General features: G+C 39.7%; 1 protein-coding gene across 2 annotated transcripts in view; it reads left to right on the top strand.

The window, feature by feature from the left end:
* Positions 1 to 191: 191 nt before the first annotated feature.
* RB195_000442 (uncharacterized protein) overlaps positions 192 to 21077 on the top strand; it is a gene marked incomplete at both ends in the record, with an annotated part of 33467 nt that continues 12581 nt past the window's right edge. Inside the window, 27 exons of one of the 2 annotated variants that reach the window (XM_064196790.1) lie at positions 6810 to 6837; positions 7190 to 7293; positions 7433 to 7512; positions 8894 to 9014; positions 9073 to 9201; positions 9255 to 9356; positions 10218 to 10875; positions 11816 to 11928; positions 12047 to 12181; positions 12238 to 12351; positions 12406 to 12515; positions 13607 to 13713; positions 13811 to 13941; positions 14018 to 14122; positions 14188 to 14289; positions 14351 to 14423; positions 14495 to 14627; positions 15644 to 15804; positions 16249 to 16358; positions 16419 to 16518; positions 17668 to 17762; positions 17873 to 18034; positions 18568 to 18703; positions 18762 to 18940; positions 19205 to 19342; positions 19405 to 19524; positions 19631 to 19811. In XM_064196790.1, the coding sequence (XP_064052671.1) occupies positions 6810 to 6837; positions 7190 to 7293; positions 7433 to 7512; positions 8894 to 9014; positions 9073 to 9201; positions 9255 to 9356; positions 10218 to 10875; positions 11816 to 11928; positions 12047 to 12181; positions 12238 to 12351; positions 12406 to 12515; positions 13607 to 13713; positions 13811 to 13941; positions 14018 to 14122; positions 14188 to 14289; positions 14351 to 14423; positions 14495 to 14627; positions 15644 to 15804; positions 16249 to 16358; positions 16419 to 16518; positions 17668 to 17762; positions 17873 to 18034; positions 18568 to 18703; positions 18762 to 18940; positions 19205 to 19342; positions 19405 to 19524; positions 19631 to 19811 (3727 nt within the window). Of the gene's footprint in view, positions 325 to 6809; positions 6838 to 7189; positions 7294 to 7432; positions 7513 to 8893; positions 9015 to 9072; positions 9202 to 9254; positions 9357 to 10217; positions 10876 to 11815; positions 11929 to 12046; positions 12182 to 12237; positions 12352 to 12405; positions 12516 to 13606; positions 13714 to 13810; positions 13942 to 14017; positions 14123 to 14187; positions 14290 to 14350; positions 14424 to 14494; positions 14628 to 15643; positions 15805 to 16248; positions 16359 to 16418; positions 16519 to 17667; positions 17763 to 17872; positions 18035 to 18400; positions 18514 to 18567; positions 18704 to 18761; positions 18941 to 19204; positions 19343 to 19404; positions 19525 to 19630; positions 19812 to 21077 lie in introns of those variants that run through there. The other variant, XM_064196789.1, reaches the window with a different exon arrangement.

Raw genomic sequence — 21077 nt, forward strand, 5'->3', positions numbered from 1 at the left:
AACCACAGTTCGATTAGAGCAGTGTTGAAAGCTACCTCCCTTCAACCCAACTACATTTTATCCTGAAGTCTTTGTCCTACGCAACGGTAGCTTACCATAGGTGTACATATAATCAGATGTGGTTTTATTTGCCCGAGGAATGCAGTCGATTGAGCTACTGTACATACAGGAGAGAGCACATCAGGCAAGAAATGTGTATGCGGCAGCGGTCATGCGACGGGCAGCCGGGTGAACAGAACTGTATGCTGGGCCTGATCGGTGTTGACGATGTCATGCTCATGCTCAGATTGTACTTTGTGTTATGTTGTTTATATGATTGCGATAGTATGTACCTTTACGGTAAATATAATGTTGCTGTGTGTGTTCACTAATTTCAACTAATCACTTTGAAATTGTTGTGTAAGGGTTTTTTTTTGTGACAAAATTCAAGTTCTCGATAAATCCCGTGAAAATTTTGTCAGTCTTTTCGTTTTTCTTCGCAAACACTAAAATGCCTTGTACTTTTACTTAACTTACTTACTACTACTTTAACTTACTTTTTACTTTTACTTTATTTTTACTTTTATATATTTTATCGTTTTACCGGATTTAATTTTTGATTGCTAGAACAGTTGTTAATCAATAATAATTAGAACTTTGGCCACCTACGCGTACTAGTAGGAGTCGGTTTCATAATTCCCAACATCCGGCCGATATCGTTGGGCTAATTACATTTTCGATCTTCCCGATCTTTATTGACTGTATGTTTATTATTCCTCAAATAAAGAGCTAATAATAAAGAGTTTGCCTCTTGTAGCATAATAAGCACAAGTAATTGATAGCAAAATTAACTTGAGGGGTTTACTACGGAGGACAGTAGTTAGCAGTAGCATTGAAAAATAAAAAAAATGTCATGAAAGAGAGAGAGAGACAGTTAAAGCCAGCGTATCAGGAAGCGGATGGGGCTGGGATCTCGACGGATGAAAGTTGTTTGGGGTATAGAGTACGAGTACGTGCATGGCATTCGTCGTTCCTTCTAATCGTCTTGAAAAACGGTGGTGGAAAGTTTGCCCTGACAAACGTACGTTAGAACTTCCATTCCTGTGCATGCGCCGCATCCACAAGCGAGCGTTCTCAAATCAATAGAGTCTTTTCAGCAGCCTATTCAAGAAAAACCAATGAATAGGCAGCTGAGGGAACCAGAGTGTGTACAAGTGTTATCAAGACGATTAGGGGAAACTACGCAGGGCGACCCCCATACTCGTACCCTACATTTGCCCGTAGAGATCTCAACCTCAACCGTCACCTTTGTAATATACTGCCTTTGGGGGAACGAAGACTACACGCACATCCATTGCTTTAAACGCAGCATACCGTGAATCTGGCGTAGGAAGAGAATCCGCGAGAAGAGCAAGAAATGAGGTTGTAGGTTGCGGAATCCGGTGTTGTTCCGCTCATTTCTTCTTAAAGGCATCACCCCACGAATCTGAGGTGGTGCAGATTTCAAGTGGAGTATTCGTATGGGAGACTATGGAGAGGGGGTAATTCCGTCCATTTCTTCCTAATTGCCGTAAAGAACGGCCCGGAAGATACGGCTTCATTCGTTTTGGCGCACCATTTTGTACAAGAGGTTCGATGGGAGCGCGCCAGTCTTCTGCGGCGCCGTATCTTCTGGGCCGTTTTTTACGGCAATTAGCAAGAAATGGACGGAATCACCTCCCTCTCCGTAGTCTCCCATCCCGTATACGAATACTCCACCTGAAATCTGCACCACCTCAGATTCGTGGGATGATGCCTTTAATCGTCGTAAAAAAGGGAATGAGAATCATTTTTGTTCCTACGAGTTTCATTAGAACACTTCTCTATGGACACGTTTTGGTCCCCTCAGCAGCTTATTAATTGATTCCACTTGAATAGGTCGGTGAGAAGGCATTACTGATTTTCGACGATTGAACTTGGATGCGTCGCGTGCGCAAGGGTGGCGCGTTGCAACTGAAATCGTGAAAAACGTCGTCTTCCACGCGGTTTTTTTTTGCGATGATTGGGGGAAGATGAGTGAAACCACCCCGGATCCCGTAATCCTACAGCGGATATTACAACCCTAACTCTAGCTTTTCCCGCGGATTTCTGTACCACGTCAGATTCGTGGTGTGCTGTCCTTGACAAGAATTAGTTACGAACACCACAATAATTTCAATAACTTTGCTAACGTGACTATCAGTGAAAACAGTTTCAGATGGAACACACCTGTGCGTTCAGGTGGCTCTCTTGACGGCCAGCGGAGGCACATGTTTCCCCGCATATTTTAAGATGTTTCGATTGAAAAACGAGATATTGCGCGAAAAATGCGCATACCAGTGACAACAATATCGACGACAGACACTCCAGTTGATGACGCATTGCCGCTACTAAATCTTCAATCGAATCGGTAGCGGACAAGGGAGCGCAAAATCTGGAGCGCTTGCATGGATATGTGAACATCCTACAGCTGTTGGCGGGTAGTCTCCAACCCGACGATGTAGCTGGACGTAGGTCCCATCGCGCAGCCAACTGCCATAGATTCGTCGGAAGCGAAGCGGAACGCTGCGCTACAGTCGCGATCTTTTTGGCAAGACTGTCGCGTCCTTGGTATTGCAGACATTTTTATGGAAAGGTACTGATGTCTGTAACTCTAAATCTTCATCGCGGACATCGGCGAGATGTGCTCCCAAAGGAGACTGTAGCGCTTGAAATATGTATATGGATCTAGGGTACTTGATTTTTCTTTAAAAATTCAAAACTTCATATCTCCTACATCAAAAATGACAATACAAAATTTAAAGGCAAAAATACAAAACACTCACTGCTTTGCTAATTTTTTCTTGTGGGACTGTTTCCCATGGGACTGTGGGACTGACTGGAGATATATCAATTGAGATCAACAGAATCCTTGGGCAAAATTAAGCTTTGAAATATCATCTGAATGCAAATGAGCTGCTGATTTCAAATATGCTTCCAGAAATTACCTAATTTCGTGTGTGACAATGTAACACGTGACAAATGTGTGACAATCCTGCCATTGGCATATTCCACGCGGACACATCCTCGCGGAAGGAAGAGGTGTTCGTCGGATTCGCGGAGATTTCTCAAAATTCCGCAAAATGTTTAATATATTCGTGGTTATGAGGTTATTTAAACATTTTGATACTCCATACCATATCTGGATTCGAAATTCCCATTGCCTTCGGGAATTGACATTGAAAGTTAATAAAGGCGTACACATTCGTAGATGCGCGAATCCTATGAGCACAGTGATGTATCCGAGGGTAGGGTCGAAATTCCAGAGGTGTGAAAGTAATTAACGAAGGTTGGGGATACTTCCCCTGTGTTTAGGCCGCACATTTGTCAAACCTACATAAATTCTGGAAGTATTTTTGAAATCAATGACTCATTTGCTTTCGAAAGCTTAACCAATCTAACCTGTGGTTAATGGTAGATTGTAAGGGTTTGCACCTCTACTACAGCAAAACGATAAAGAATTAGGAATTTCTTATCTTCTTATTTTCAGTACTTAATTTTCCCCATTCCTAAGGATTTCGACGATTTGCGGCGGATTAATCAGTCGGAAACCGATTTTAGGACACATGACATAAGTCGATAGTGGTCTTATGCATATGAAGTAGAATCATTTATATATTTATTTCATATTTGTTTTCATTTTTTTTGAATAATTTCATTAATATATTTGTATTCATTTTTTCGGTACCTGTTTTTTTTAAATAGAACGAAATAGAAATTAATTCAGGTGCGACTTGTTTACAAGATTATGTCCAGCATAAACAACGTGATTCATTGGTTTCTTAATGAAAGCTCGTTCTTTAGTGGAAAGCACAGCTTCCTATTGCACAACTTGCGGCGATATGATTACCTCGTCAGGAGTGCCACCATTTCCTTTCCAGCAATCATGCCGATAAGCCACGAGTAGTTTACGACCAGCTATGAAAAATACATTATCAAAAAGTAATTATTATCGGATTCTATAGGAAAACTCAAGAAAAAAACCACAAGGGATTTCACTTTGACTTTTTCTGGATGAGCATGTGAAAATAGGAATCATGCAGTGTTAAAAATCATTCATAATTCTTTTTCTTCACTACGAAATTACTCGAAAATGCTGACAATGACATTCCTCCGAGAATTTTGTGCAAGATCAGCCAAACTCTATTTCTATCGAAGATCAGCCAAACTCTATTCCTTCTACCGTGAGGCATTTGGTCAAGGATATTCGAAAAAAAAAGAGAACTGAGACAAAGGAAGGCTTGCGATTAAGAAATAATTTGTTCAAAAATGAAGGGGATTCTATTAGGTTTATTTGACATATTTAAACGTCGCTGCTAATTGTCATGACTATTAATTATTACTCGTACATTTTTGAAATTAATTACTCAACCGCCAAAAAATGAATGGTGATTTTTTAGAAAAAAAAAACTCTAAAGACAGCCGATTTTTCCGTAGTCCTCGGTGAAAAACAAAACCTCGAAATTCCTCTCAACAAATTCATATCCTTTGATGTCTAAAAGAAAACAACAACGAAAAAAAAAACAACAAAAACATCTAAAAGGAAACCGAGTAAACAAGTTCAGTTCTAACCACTACAAAAGAAGAATTTTGTGCAACGAGTAAATCCCAATGTTTTTTGCTCGTTTCTCTCTTCGTTAGTCAACTGCAAGTTCGTTCTCCGATAAGATCACAACTGGGTCAAACTCCAAGGTCGTTGATTTAGTTCATTTCTTTTACGCGAACACTCATAGCTGTGTTCAATTGCGCTACCTTCCTTTCCTTGTGGTTAAATTCCTAGATACTTTTAAATTACACGTAAATGTTAGACTTTTTCCTTTTTTTCTGCCGCATCTGCGATAATATTTTCAGGATTGAAAAAGCAAATGTTGCTTTTTCACTTGGTATTCCTCGTTCTGCTACGTTTTTGTCATATACGAGGTACATATACATGTTTTAATATTTGCAATTCTCAATAAAAATTGAGAGAATAAAATTTTCGAAGTATTTTTTCAATGATATTAAGAAATCCTTTAAAAAAAAACTCGTCTCTTGCATGAAACCAAGGTCATACGGCCACCAAAAAAATTCATTTTCGCGGAAATCTTGATGCACAGTACATATCAAGTTCCGCGTTGTATCCTCTACCCTTGAAAGAGTTTGTAGCTGATTCTGGAAGCATTGAAGCCACAAACATTGAAGGTGGGATCGGAAAGTCTGCGACAACCGAGTGTTTACGTTGTTACTAATTTATTACTATTACTTACTCCTCAATTTTATTTTTTCTTCTCAGTTCTTCAATGTTTAGTGTAACTCTTTTGTAGCGGATCGATGATGGTACTAAAAAGTTGTGCATACGAGATCCTACAATAAGCTCTTTGCATACCTCATTTTCCCACTTTTGAAAACTTTGTGAATTTTCTTTCAAATTTTCAATTTATCAGTGGAAATCAGGGATCAGCAATATAATTACGCCATTATCAGCAACGTGGGACGGGTGTAGCGCAGTAGGCAAGAGGTTCCGCTGTCTGCACGATCGATCGGAGGTTCGAATCCGCACTGGTGCTCACCAAGCCTTTCATCCCTCCGGCGTCGCCAAATTGGTACCAGACTTTCTGGGAGGATAAAAACACTGACTTAACACATCGGCTAGCCCCCGCAGGTCATTGTACAGGCCATTTACACGTTCGTAAGCCTTTAATAATTCCGAATTGAAGTTAACGTGGTGGTGCATCCCAAGCGGATTGATCAACGCCAGACACTTTATCCATTATCTTTTATCAGTAACGTGTAGCCGCTTAATGAGCCAAATCCCAATGCCCTTCGTCCAGAAGGAGAGCGGCTAGGACGATATAAAGTCGATTGCACCGCATTTGAGGTCATCGCATGTTTGAAGGTTTTTTTTGGCGCAAATGCTGCTTTAGGGCTCGGAACTGGTTATAGTCGGATGGAGCAAGGTCCAAGCTGTAGGAATATGGAGTGGGGGGGGGCAATGTCATCCAGCTCAGGCTCGCTAGAAATATTTCATTTAACATTAAATGCTCACATGAAATCACATAGTTTTATTGTGCTATTACTAGGTTTCAATGAAGCACAACCACCGGCAGTATCCGTAAAGCGAATTTGTGACTAATGAAAAATGAGACTAATGATTACACATGTATGTTATAAGGTCACTTTGTTAGAATGTCACTAATATTGAAATCCCACTCTTCCGTATCGACGTTCTACGTTCGTTCTGCTGATGTGACCAATTTTATGTGTTTTTTTTTTTGCATAGACGTTCTCAGTTTCGGTCCTAGCAAGCTCAGCTGAGATGATTTCCAAGCGTGGACCACTTTTGAAAGTATTTTGTTGGATAACGTTGTCGCATTTCTTCGCAGGAACACCCAACAAAATTAATATCATCTGTGAAATCGTATTATTATCGCAGAAAAGTGTCGTAAAATTGTGCTAAAATCGTTTGGAGAAAAGAAAATCCAAATCCAAGAAATCCATCCATTAATCCATTTGAGAACACGGAATTTGTCCGCAATTTGACAACCAGTGAACCATTGAAGAGAAGTCCATTTGTGCGTGTGATGCTAATGGATCACTCTGAAAAAATGCGGAAGAGCATTTGCATGGCTACGCAAATTAGAGAGGATGGTCTGAAATGTGTGAAATTATAACACATACGAGGGTTCAGCTTAAAAATTAGAGGATCTGCCTTGTTCAACCGAATGTAATCTTATAAAACACTCAAAATTATTTTCAGGAATTGAATAATTTCAATTTAATTCTTTTGCTTGAAAATGCCTTTACATATACGTGGACACTACGGTATGGAGGTTTCTGGCATCCTAAGATTGTGCATATTTCTGTTCTTCGGTTCCGTTTCCTAAACTTCCAACAATAAAACGTTTCTAAACATCCGTTCTTCCGACTTTTGTCCTTTGTAGGAACGCATGATAGTAGGAAGTTTTAGGAAGTTCTGGAATCGAAAAGTACTATTTTTAGGTTTAGAATTTTTAGGTTTTAGTTTTTTCTTTTTTTTTTCTTGTAGCCGTAAAACCACTTTACGAAGATATTTTGAGGCATAGATGAGGTCAAATTCCTAAACAGGAAACAATCTATATAAATAAAATTCCGACACATGTATATAATATACCTTCTTTGAAACACTCAGTTGCAGCCGCTGCTGACAATGGTAATCGCGTTGTTTCTCTGGAGGCGATTCCCGAACTACCATCACAAGCTGACAACGACTTGGTCATTGGGAGAGCATCTGATAAAATGGTAAAATAAGTTGTTAAGTTCAGAGTTGTATGAAGAGATGTCATTTTTAAAGATATTTTAAACGAAGAAACGAAAGAGCACTTTTTTCTTGAATTCGATTCAATTCATCTCTCGAATGTAAAAAAAAAAAACTGTTCAGATACTTGCCGAGTTATCCGCTGAGGAGGTGCTAAACTCTACCGCCATCACCGTCGTCACTGATGAAGACTTTACGGAGAAGTTTGTCCTTCATCATTATTTCCTAAAGGAGTTGCTTAACGCTGCGTTCTAAACGTTTTAAAACACTTTTTCTTCCTTCTCAGTAATTATGAGCATTTATCGAGTTTTTTTTTTGGCATGAATTCATAGACGTGATATGTGATCAATGTTTCAGATCATTAGATTGTATCTTAAGCATTTTATTTTGGACATTAACCGGTAATCTTCGTCGGGAACAAAGTAAAAACAGAAGTTCAATTGCGCTCTAACGAAAATCTGTTGTTTTCTGGTATAGTCAGAAGTGGGTCGGCTATAGCGCAGTCAGTAGGAGGATCCCCTATGACTGCACGATCGGTCGATTGTTCGGAACTGCTCTAGCGTCAACAATGCATTTCGTCCCTCTGAGGTCGATAAAACCAAGTACCGAACTTGTTTGGGAGGATAAGAACACTGACGTGATACATTGGCTAGCCTCCAGAAATAATTCTATAGGCTAGATACGGGTTCGTGAACCTCAAACGATCCATAATTCAAGTAAACACGGTTTCGCATCCCAAGCGGATTGATTAACGCCAGAAACCTTATCCATTTATTCATGTTTTAATCAGTAGTGAATCGGTTATGATTCAAGAATTACAAAATGAGATTTTTTTCATGCAAATATATAACTCCCCTGCAATTAATCGTACAGCGAAATTCCTTTCATTTTATTTTTCTTTCCATTTATCCTTTCTTCTGATAGATAATAATAGCTGATAGTGAGTAAAAATAATTCTTCTAATATATAATAATAGATGATCAAAAACTACTCTACCATTTGTTTTATTCACCTTGCATGTGGTTGAGTGTGAGGGTGATTCCGTGCATTTCTTCCTAATCGCCGTGAAAAACGGCCCAGAAGCGGCGCGGCGCGTGCACAAGGCCGACGCGCTCCAACCGAACTCGTTGTGGAGAATAGCGCCCCGGAACGCTCGAAGCCGCATCTTCTGGGCTGCCCGCTTTTTACGGCAATTAGGAAGAAATGGACGGAATCACCCTCCTTCCCATAATCTGCGACCCCGTATGGGCATAACCCAACTGAAACTCGCACTATCCCAGATTTGTAGAGTGATGCCTTTAAATGAATCTGTATCTAAGGCTTACCTTTTTGTAGATGTCTGTTTTTACCAGAATCACCCACACGTTTCGACGGAATTTTGCGATCCTTCTGTTCAGAGCGAACCTTCGAAATAATATATGTCGACAATATAGGAATGAGCAATTACGATTAATTAAGATGAATTCAAGCATAAGAAATGTGACCATCAAATTCGACCAGCACATGCTACAAAAAATTATTTCTGTTTATTTTGAAAGACTGTCTGTCCACAGCAGCTTGACTTACTTTTTCTTCTGTTTCCAGCGGAAAGAATCTGACAGCCGACCTAAGCACTGAGGCGACACCACGACGTCCACAGTTCGAGTTCATGCCGCAATTCGAGCACAGCTCCTACGATTTCATGGTTCCCGAAGGATCAAATCCAGTCAGAGTCATCTTTTCGGATTGATTTCTGAAGAAAAACCAATAAATGTTCTGTTAAGGTTTCCACCGTGTTGGCGGTGATCTCGTACTTAGGACGGAAAGATCAACCGACACCAATTTTTAAGATTTCATTTGATCGTATGAGATGGTTCGAAGTTGGCGATGTTATGAGGAAGGAGGCAAGTTTAGTTAACTTCTTTCGACTATCTCAATATATGCCAGATTATTTTTCTGGATTTAGCTAGACAACTACATTGAATACAAGGTGACAATAAATCAGCGTCCAGATGTGTATGTACAGTACAGCTTGACGAAAAATGGTTCTTACAAATTCTCAGTTGAGGTCAGTTCATAAAGAAGTAAAATCTATAAAGTTCATAATTAATAAAATAATAATTGAAATAAGTAATAATAAAAGCTAATCCAAATGTAATATAAATGCAATATAAATAATAGGATATGTAAAAAACAAAAATTCAAAAAATTTAAAAATCTTGTCTCATCCGCCATTAGCGAAAAGTCCTACCATAACCCTATTTACCAGTTAGCATTAGTACTAGAGAGTTTGTTTGAGGATGTCTCTTGACTTTTATGACTATTTCAGTTATAACAAATGTTATATACGAGTTTTTGTCATCAATTCATTCAGATTAAAATTGGAAAAAAATTATTGAATTATTAAATCTCAAATTAAATAGGTTTTAGAAACTGCCTATTGTGTTAAGAGTCAAATAGTACGTGCAGCTCCAATGTGTTTGCAACAGGTCCTAAAGTGTGTTAATGTATTTTTATCCACTTGAAGATAATTAAATTTGAACTCCTAGTTTAATTTTATTGCGGATACGTCACTTGCTGCATTTTGTGCGAAAATATTCATCTTCATGGGGTCGTCACTCTAGAAAAACTTCTCTTAAGAGACAAATATATAAATAATAAAAATATATGATACAATAGGAATAAAAATATATACAAAGTAATATATATATATATATATATACAAAACGCAATAATAATAAAAATATATAAATAATAAAATAATATATCAATTAATTAATTAATAATTAAATTTACATATTTATTTGTGTGCAGACCTATCCCCTAATTCATTCACTCCATAAAATAATAGGAAATTTGAGGAAAATGTTTTTTTTAACCGCGATTTTTTTTACCTACACGAGTTATGGATAATTACTTTTTCATTCAGGCTCATGATGCAGGGACCATGCATATAGCAAATATTCGTGTGGACGTAATTTCGCTATCACCGACCACTCGTCGAAGCACCACCACCCCGGCGTCAACCACGCCGATTGTCGAATCCACGACAACGGGGACTTCCCGGAAAATTTTAGAATTTACCACACCTTTAATAACTACTACTAAAAGTGTGGAGAGTACACTTGAAGCAGAACAAAGTACCGAGAACATATTGAGGTCGTCGACGGTCGTTGATGGTGGTTCCGCAGAGTCATCGCCTTTGCCGTCTACAACGAAAACAACAGCAGTAGAATTTACGGAAATTTCTCTTGAGGACCAAACACTGATGAGTGAAACAGGCAGTAAAGAGGCGACTACCTCAAGAGGAGTGGATGCAAGTTCAACTGAAGATCCTGACTTTACGCTTCCAACCACTACCGCTGACATTTCAACCACGGAATCACCTTCTACACTGCTCCTGCAAAGTATGGACGACGATATCCCTGTTGTTCGATTCGGATCTGCTAGTCACTCGGAGAAAAGTACCAGCGAAAGTACAACACCAGAAGAAAATCTTATGTTCACCACTGAAGTCAGCAACATGAAGGATGAAGAAGGGTCTGGAGAATCCACAGAGTTCAGTACAACCGCGAAAGACACCGAAGGTCAGCTGATATTCCGCCTCTTTCAAAAACTGCTATAGTTGCTGGAAACCTAAGATACTAACTTATTTCATGGATGCAAGAATAATGTATGCACGGTATCAGAAGAATTTTTTTGAGAGATTTTCCAGAAAAAAAATCATTCATATAGATAATAGAAGATCAAAATGACTTATAATGGGTTTTTTGCGAACGTAAACTAATTTCACCTAGATCTTCAGTGCTTGTTTCGTCCTTTTCTTCGTCTATCACAAAATCAATTTTAACATTGCATTTGTAAAGCTACAGGAAGAGGAAGAGAAAGGATGTGAAACGGAATGAAGCCTGGTAAACAAAACTACTATAATAATGTGCATTAATAGTGAAAAACTGAGGGTAAGTGACGGTGCGAGATCGTCGGCCACCGTCGATCGCTCTTAGTTTGTCGTAAAATAGAAATTTGAGAACACTTCATATACCTCTAGATTCCTCTCTTTGAGATCTATTCAAAAACGTGGATATTTTTGAGAAAGGAAGAAAATGACCCTTAATATGCGCCAAAAAGCAATAATTGGAACCCAACATAGCCTGAAGTTATATTCGAAAAGTATTTAGAAACTCAAACTTCCACATTTGGTCTGAACAGCAAAAAGCAAAAACTTTTGATTTTTGATGCAAAGACATGAAATTGTTGATTTGTTATTTTTTTTGCTCATTTTTGCAATTTTGAATATTGTGTAAAATTGTGATTCGTCCTTACTTTGAACTTTTTTTTTTTGCAAGGAAAGAACTTTTCAAAACGGCCAGAAAAAATCGTAATAATGTGTAAACACAACTACACCTGAATTTTGTGAGTAGTTGAACTGTTGTACGGCTAAGTAATTTGGATGGATATCAACGAAAAATAGAAATTGTCCAATTAAACACTTGAGACGTCAGCAAAAATTTGGCGTCCCTATTTCAGAGTTGAAAATCGTCATCGAAGGCACCAAAGAAGGAGAGTTCAAAGTCAAGAACTCAATTGGAAAGGGAGACATGGTCAGAGGTCTTGCTGTTTCGATTCTTTCCAATTCAAAGGTGAACATTTTTTTAATGAAATAATTAAATTCAGTTTTGAATTTAATTATTCTCTTAATTATCCTTAATCTCTTATTTAATTTAATTATTATTAGCGTTTAATGAATTCCTTTTTTAGCACAATCCGTTCGCAAAGCTATCGCTTGAGGGTTCGCAAGCTTTTGACATACGGCCAAAACTACTGTACTCCGGAAGCAAAGCTTATCTCTTTGCCAGAGAGCTTCCTGAGACGAACACTCCAATTGTTGTTACGGTACGATACTGAGAAATTATGAGATGAAATGGGACCACTTTCTTTTTATCTTCTAGATAATCGCAGAAGGAGAGAACTCGTTAGATACAAAAACAATCAAAATCACAACCACTTCACCACCTCGCGGCAACACGAACGATAAGGATGTCTCGAGTTCTGGAGAACGAACGGTAACTCCAGGATCTGATAATCATTCTCTTAAAGACTTTTAGTTATTGTTTTAGGTCGATATTGTTGAATACAACTTCTCGATTTCCGAAAATGCACCGTCAGGTTCAACGGTTGGTCAGATCGAGGACGGATCAGGGAAGAAAGTGGTTGGACCTCCTGGATTGTGAGTTGTGATTAGTTTTTATTAAACATCCTTTCGCATCGATACATCCTAACAATTCGGTCATCATATATTATGAGAATATATCTTCTTCTAAGCATAAAGTGTAAAGGATAAAGTGTCTGGTTAATCAATCCGCTTGGGATCCACCAACGCGATTGCCAACAAATCGTAGCTCATGCTCCGGACCATTTGGATACTATTTTGGGATTCCGGTTCGATTTCGTCAAAATTCCTTTGTGCAAAATTCAAACGTCCGTTTTTTCTACTTTTCTCCCCCCCCCTCCCCCCCCCCCCCCCCCCCCCCTTTTTTTTTTTTTTTTTTTTTTTTTTTTTTTTTCCCGGGGGAAAAATTTTGGTAGAATTTCTTCACCCCCAGGGGATGAAAGGCTTGAAAGAAATCGTTCAAGAATTAACGTCTATCTTTTTGTTCCTTTGTTTCTTTAAAATTCGCATTTCGCTGGCTTACCACATCGATTTTGGATATAATTATGCAATGCACTTCCTAACATATTTGTAACTCTCGTAATTATCACAATATTTAATGATTTGTATCTAGGTTGAGGAGAAAATTATAATGATTCTGTTTTTTCTTGGTTGGAATGAGACCTGTTTTGCAAACATTTCTTTAGTTATTTGGCCTATAAGGGCGCTGTAGCGCAGTCGGTAAGAGGTTCCGCTGTGGCTGCTACAATCGATCGGAGGTTCGAATCCGCCCTAGTGCTCACGAAGCCTTTCATCCCTCCGGGGTCGATAAATTGGTACCAGACTTGTCTGGGAGAATAAAAACACTGAGTTGACACATCGGCTAGCCACCGCAAGTCATTGTATGGGCCATTTACACTTTCTTAAAACTCAAACGATTCTGAATTGAAGTGAAAGTGAGGGCGCATGAGCTAACTGGCGTTACTCAATCCGCAGTGAAGCCAAGCGGATTGAGTAACGCCAGTTACTTTATCCTTCATCCTTTACGCAGCCTAAAACTAATACTGTGGCCACTATGCACTGTTGTAAATAAGTTTTTGCATGCCAGTTCAATTTTTTTTTTAAAAATTACATCGCAATATTGAAAGATGGATCAAGGAAATCTTTAGGTTCTCACTACTTGGATCAGACCTGATACTGTCCTGTCCGGATGAGGGAAGCTGCTTGGATTACGAGGCAGAGCGAACTCATCATGTGTTATTGATTGATGCACAAGGTTAACTTAGATTGTTCATTCTTATATTATTATTATCTTATATTATTAATATTATTATAGCTTATATTTACACATTTTATTTGTTGTTTATTTCAAGGAAGGGCATCCGCTCCTATTCATGTGAAGATTAACGTACAGGATGTTAACGACAATCGACCACGCCTTGACGCTTCGGATAACTTCATTCGACTTTCTAATAACAAACTAATTATGCCGTTTCTTGTTCAGGTTACAGTTTTTTTATGACTGTAGATTTATTGGTGACATTTCCATCCATAAATGTAATGGAACAACTCCATTTGAGGTGGTGGATGCGGATGCAGCGACCACCAACGATAACCAGTTGTCGCTATCTGGAACAGCCGCCTCTTTTCTTGCCTTATCCAAAATTTCCGAAAATCTTTATCAGGTGCGGCTGTATTCGGAACATTTCAGGAGCAAAGACATATAATCCTGAAATTTATGACATTTCAGATAAACGTAGTAGGCTTCGCGCCGCATGGCGTTCATCAACTGGAAATAAGTGTTTCTGACGAGAAGTCCTCTGACAAAATTATCGTAGAAGTTCAAGTGCAGGTAGCCAGAGGCGAAGGAAAGCATATCAGCAAAATTTTTATATCCTGGAAATTTCTTCCAGAACACTCGGTCTCATGCTCATTTTAGAAGACAGAAATATTCAAGATCGATCACAGCAGACAAAATACATGAAGGTGAGACACACCTTATCCAAGCAAATTTTCAGCGCTTATGGTTGTTTACTATGTTTATGTATTGTGTTCAGGGAATCAGTTATTGCAAGTGGAATTAGAAGGTGTACCAATTGACGAAGCTCGTTTTGTGATTCTTCACGGGAACCCTGGTTGGCTGAGCATAGACGATTACGGTGGACGAGTTGGAATAGCAAAATTTATCAGGTTTCTGCTTTGCTAAGTATAAAAACTCTAGGAGGAAATATGATGGTCCGCTTACTTGATACATGCTTTTAACTAGTAGCGTCGCACTTAAACCTCTTAATGAACGCAATGTACCAGCTGTATGCTTCTATGCACAGTACAGAAATTAGGAACGAATATCTAGATAGGTAATATGCGCAGAATGTGTGAACTTCTTTCCATAGCCGGATCAAAAGAACATGGAGCGCGTCGCAGCTGCGTAAGCGACGGCGTCATGGACACGGCGGTCGCAATAGAAGTGGGACGCGTACTGCAGCGGTTTATGGGGCTGGCAAAGGTTCCACTACGATCCTAATCGCTACGCGCTTCACCGAACAGCTTCGAGCGCACCAGCACCGTACTTCACTTCGTTTTGACCTTACTATAACCCTCAAATGGCTGGAACAAGGAGTGAGTTTCGCAAGGGTCCCACCAAAAAGATCTTTACTATGGATGCGTCGGAAACACAACGAGGTGCGACACGGCGATTCTTGACGAAGCTGTAGTAGTGGTCAGCGATCAACCTTTCGATAATGTTCAACGGAAAAATTGTTCAAAAGCCCCAAAAAACGATCTATTTATGTACCACAGAAAACTCTTAAAAAAAAAACAACTGACACGGCGATTCTTGACGAAGCTGTAGTAGTGGTCAGCGATCAACCTTTCGATAATGTTCAACGGAGTAGCAAATTTCGAAATTTTGTTGGTTCATAGATGAGGGTCCCGTGCAAAAAATATGATCTATTTTTTGTATTCCACAGGAGAAAACTTTGCTTTGAAAAAAATAAAATGCTATACTTGTTACTTGGTAAAAGTGGCAATAAAGCTTTTTCTCTTTCTCTTTTCTTTTCTTGTTTTTTTCTCTTTCCAGCATGTATATGCTATTCCTACAAATTTGTCGTATGTGCAAACTCAAATTTTCCTAGCACACATTTTTATTATTTTTGATTAAAGGACTGTTCCTATTTTTTTCAAGTATAAGAGTTGCAAATTTTCAGAAATGTTCAAATGGGTGATTATTCGGTGGAAATCGGTGCCGTCGATCGTCAAAGCAACGTTCTCCTGGCTCAAACTCGTCTTGAAATTAAAGTTATCGGTGGAGCTGAATCTGAGAAGAAAATATTCCAGCAAAATTTCTACGAGAAGACGGTGGATCGCGGTTAGTGACTCGACTTTTCTAATGATTCCGACCAAACGTAAAAATTTAATTTTTGAGGAGTAGTTCTTTCCAAACAAGCGTTACTAATAATTATTTGTCATAGTAATGGAGTAGTAGAATAAGCTTAGTGTCGGAGTTGTTGTGAGTCATGAACTCTTTTCGAGATATCTCGCTGATTCTTTCACGCTACCATCACAGTTTTCTTTTTGAGCAATACCTACCTATTTATCCTTTTTCTTTTCCTTTTCTTGTTTTTTTTTAGAACGTCTCCCTTTTGTTTCCACAATCTTAACTGGCAAGCACCTCTAAAATTCAAAACGGTGCACAAAAAGATGTAGCAGCGAAATCAAAAAGTAAAAATTTTTGAAAAGTGCCGGCCTTTTCCTGAAAATATTTTTTTTTCAGAAACGAACAAATATGTAGGAGTAATAAAATATTTTACAGAAGAATCAAACCGATTTTCTGTTCCATTCAAAACTTTCGAGAACTATCCGGTGACTGTGGAGTCGACGTTCGCCATAGACGAGAACGGCCAACAGAAGGAATTCGGAAAGGTATGCACGGATGCTATGCTAGTATTCCGGGACCGGTTACGGATAATTTTGTTGTTTTAGGAGCATATAGAAATTGTTGGACAAGAGGTTGTGTTCAGGAAGTCTGCGCTAACAAAACTACGAGCAGTCAGCGTAGAATTGTCGTCAAACGGCGAAAAAGGTACATATTAGCGTTATTATTTCCTGACAGGGCTAATTGTGGGATTAGCCGACACCTCGCTGCGGCAGGACAATTTTTTGGACACTAATACTAATGTAAGGAAGCAATGTACGTGCTCAGAAAACACTTAAGTACTGAAAATACTAAATTACAAAAGAATAGATAGATTATTATAGATATAGATTATCATACTGTAGATTACTTTGAAATTTTTTATTATTACTTTAGATTATTATGAAATCCTCGAACCCTTCTGGGCATATGTAAAAACTGTGTTCAGCGTGGGTAGAAAAGCACTAGCTGTCATGTTTCTCCGCTCATATTGCCAAAATATATAATATATAATAGAATATATAGTGCATAAAAATAACAAAAATAAAAAATGCAAATTATATAATATATAATAGTGTCGATAATTACCTGATAGCACTTCCTATGAGGTACCGACATCCCCAATCAATTATTTCAATCAATTACTCCTGCAGATTTCGTTGCATTCTGCAGAACCGAAACAATTTGCGGTGAAAGTGCAAAAGCGATAGAAATGATCGTTGTTGATCGCGAATTGTTGACGGCTACGTATAGTCCAGTCAAAACGACATGAATCATGGTGCATTTGCGTAAGCGGCTGCGTAGCTCGAAGCGGCGCGGTGGAGATCGCGATTGGTTGGGCCAACGCGAACTGTAGCGACGAGTGCTGTTAGCAAGGGTCCCTCCTCGATCCCAACCGCTACGCTCCCGCTCACGAATCTGGCGTGGTATGGACTTCCGATGGGCAAACTCTACACATTCCGCTCATCTCTCCCTAATCGTAGGAAAAGAACGGCGTGAAAGACTCCTTTTTTTACTGCGATTTCAGTTGTCATGCTCCCTTGCAATGCTCGCTAGTACACGCGCCGCATCCGGCTGCGCAGCGGTCGAAAGCCGGTGAGTTCTCCTTGGCGGGTTGTTGAGGGGACCAGAACGAATACATAGAGGAGCGTTCTAACGTTCCTCGTAGGAAATAAAGCGGTTCCCACGCCGTTTTCTTTACGACGATTAGGGAGATGTGAGCGGAACTACCCCTGATCCCGCAATCCTGCAACTCCATCTCTAGCTTTTGCTGTGGATTCCCTCACCACATTAGATCCGTGGTATGTTGCCTTTAAGTACGAGAGGACTGCCGACAGTGCGGAAACGTTAACCCGTCATATGCTGCTGCTGTTATGCTGCCGTTTTCGGTTGACTGGCATCCACCACATGACGTTACCTTCAACGGGACACGACTATGCAGTTTTTTTCAAAAACAATTTCCAATTGGAAAAGATTTACGACGGAGTGATTCGATGGCCTCCATTTTGCCGCTTTTATTCAGAAGAACGGCGCAGAACTGGAGAAGATGTTCATGGAGTTGGATGTGACAAATGAGGGGAATGGGAAAGCAAATAAATTAGAAAAAGGCCCAGTTCACAAAGAGGGGTATTGTGAGGAGGAAGGAGCAGTTACGACTTGGAAACCTCACGACTTACCCTCTACCGTACGGTAGGGGGCTAGGGGAGCTCTATAGGCATCGGAAAAATCCTGAAAGAATAACTGAACTAGAGGAACCGGCTCGTCTGAGTTCGCACCCGTTGTAGACGTTAGAGACCAGCTGGTGGAACAAAGCATTTCTGCTCATCTGTTCGACTCCGCAGTTCTTCTATGTTTGAGCCGACACAATCAGCGAGGATGGACAATACAAAAAATAAATTGCTTCACAATGCACTAAATTTTTTTACTTTTCTGAAAAGAAGTCTCGCACAAGAGAGTGGTGAGGTTATCAAAAAAAAAAAAACTGAAATTGAACTTAGTGAAATGAGACGGAAATTTTTGTTATGCTTGGATATCGTCCAGTCGTTTCCAGCATATATTATGCTCTCGCTCACCTCATCACCCGAGTTCATTGAAAATCAAAGGCAAGAATCTTCAAGGCCATTTTTCCCGCACCCATGGACGCGAGAAAACAACGTGATCGAGGTAAATATTGTTTTTAGTATGTATCTGAAGTTTATACTAACTTCATCCGTGTAGATAAGCATTGCTGAGGAGCTCCCCGCCGGGCACGTTGTTTACTCCCTCCCAGCGATCAACCCGATGGATGGATCACTTGTCCCCGTCACAATGCAAGGCGACATGGAAAGGGCGTTCACCTTTGACCCTAGCACAGGTAGAAAATAATGTTGACCTACTTATTTGGGTGTCTAATTATCACGGGACATTTTCAGGTGCAATTTCAATCGCTCATCTGTTGGATTTTGAGTCAATGGCTCCGAATGACCGTACCTTCTCGCTCACTTTCAAGGCTGGATTGGACGGCTATGAATCAATGGCAGAACTAAGGATTACAGTAACTAACGTAAATGACAGTCCACCAATGCTGGAAAAAGAGGGAGTACAAAATGAGGTAAGTCATTTGCTTCTCCGAATTTTGCAGTAGTTGGGGAAAAGGGCCAACATTTCCTATCTGAATTTCATTTTTGGTAATCACTGACTTCCGACAGTGGAGATTTTCTCCACTTATTACAAAAAATACGATTGGACCTCGCCAATGATCCTGTGCGGTAGCACCCTTGACACTATTTTACAATCCTCTTCTCCCCTACAATTCTCATTAACCTTACGTCATTCTGGAAAATTGTAAACTTGAGAAAAATAATGTAAATTTCAGTTAGCCATCCCAGAAAATCTTCCTCCTTCGACCATTATCGCTCGTCTTCAAATCAAAGATAAAGACGATCCTTTAAATCTAGAAAACTACGTGGCAGAGAAATCTGGCCACGGCAGTGAGCTGTACACTGTTTCCGTAGTAAGAAAAATTTGATTTTTTTTCTCCATATCCTTAGCAAAATAAAATTGGCGACGGTTAAGATTAACGGCTCCTTTGTCGTTGCGGTGGCAGAAAATGCGACGTTGGATCGGGAACAGTTAGAGAGACAGACTGTACATTTGACTGTGAAGGATGGAGCTGGAAATCAGGATTCAGCAACGGTATTCCTTCAAGTTTTTTTTTACTTTAACTATTTTTGATTTTAATTCAAGTTCAGGGGATTTCAGATTTCAGGGGATTCGTTAATCGATTTCCTGTCATTTTCAGCTGTCGATTCGGCTTCTGGATGTGAACGATAACGCTCCACGCTTTTCACAAGATCAATATGCTATGCAAGTAGTTGATAACTGGCCACCTGGTATCATTGTGGATCGGATGCGGGCTATCGATGCGGACAGTGGAAAGAATTCGCATGTGATCTATTCACTGTCAACTGAGAACGCAAAGAGTAAGGTTTTATAAATAATTATAGCGCATTACTGTTATTCAGGTACAGTAAATCGATTAAAACATCACGGTCAGGTAGAGTAAATTAGTCAGTTATAGGAAATCGAAAAAAAAAACTTTAAAATTGCATGAACTGACAGTGAAAGATTTGGTAAAACTTGCAATTAAAGGCATCATTCCACGAATCTGAGGTGGTACGGATTTCAGGTGGAGTATTCGTATACGGCGTAGTAGATTATGAAGAGGAGAGTGATTCCGTTCATTTCTTCCCAATTGCCGTAAAAAACGGCCCGGAAGATACGGCTTCGGGCGTTCTTGCGCACACTTTTTTTAAAGGAGTTCGACTGGAGCGCGCCAGCCTTGTTCGACTGGAGCGCCCCAGCCTTCGAACGTTCTGGCGCACTATTTTCTTCACAAGGAGTTCGACTGGAGCGCGCCAGCCTTGTGCGGCGCCGCATCTTCCGGACCGTTTTTTACGGCAGTTAGGAGGAAATGGACGGAATTACTCTCCTCTCCATAATATACTCTCTTGTATACGAATACTCCACCTGAAATCTGCAGCACCTCAGATTCCTGGAGTGATGCCTTTAAAGCAAGGCAGCTTCTATAGCGAGTCATACTTGTGTCGCTTTGGTCCAGAATCATAGAAGTTGTGACCAACCTAAGAAAAGATTGTCTCTCACCGGTCTCCCGACTTCTAAGGCGTCAAGGCTCGGTGTGTGGGCTACTGAGGTGAAAGTCGTGCTTAGCAGTTGGTGTTCAAGTGGGTTTTTTTTCCCAGTACTGAGCAAACTTGTCAACATTGAGCTTAGCTTCGCAGTGAAAAGTGGTTGAAGAGACCCACTCTCCAGTTGAATATGAGGAGAAAATTCTATCCATTATGAGGAGCTCCAAACACCAACACCCAACATCATGACATCACGGGTCAGAATAGGAAGAGTGCTAATTTCTCGTGTTGTTATTCTCTTGTAGAAGAAGAAAATTCGACTTACTGGTGCTCTATAAAAAAAACTGGAAGATCTTTACCTGTTGAGTCAACCAGTATAGCAGGTTCCAAGCACTTAAGAACATACAACAAAAAACCCTCAATAACCATCATTTTCTTGCTTAATAGTTGATTGTTCCACTACATCCGGTAATTCTCAATTTGACCTTCCCTAAGGTTTTTTCCTCACGCTTGGTTGAGTCAGCATTTTAAACATCAATGTTCTTACTTTCCGGTTGATTTGTTTTCGGTTTTTTTTTCAGTGCCGGTTGTGGTTGCTTT

Source organism: Necator americanus, chromosome IV (genome assembly GCF_031761385.1).
Source record: "Necator americanus strain Aroian chromosome IV, whole genome shotgun sequence".
Taxonomy (NCBI): domain Eukaryota; kingdom Metazoa; phylum Nematoda; class Chromadorea; order Rhabditida; family Ancylostomatidae; genus Necator; species Necator americanus.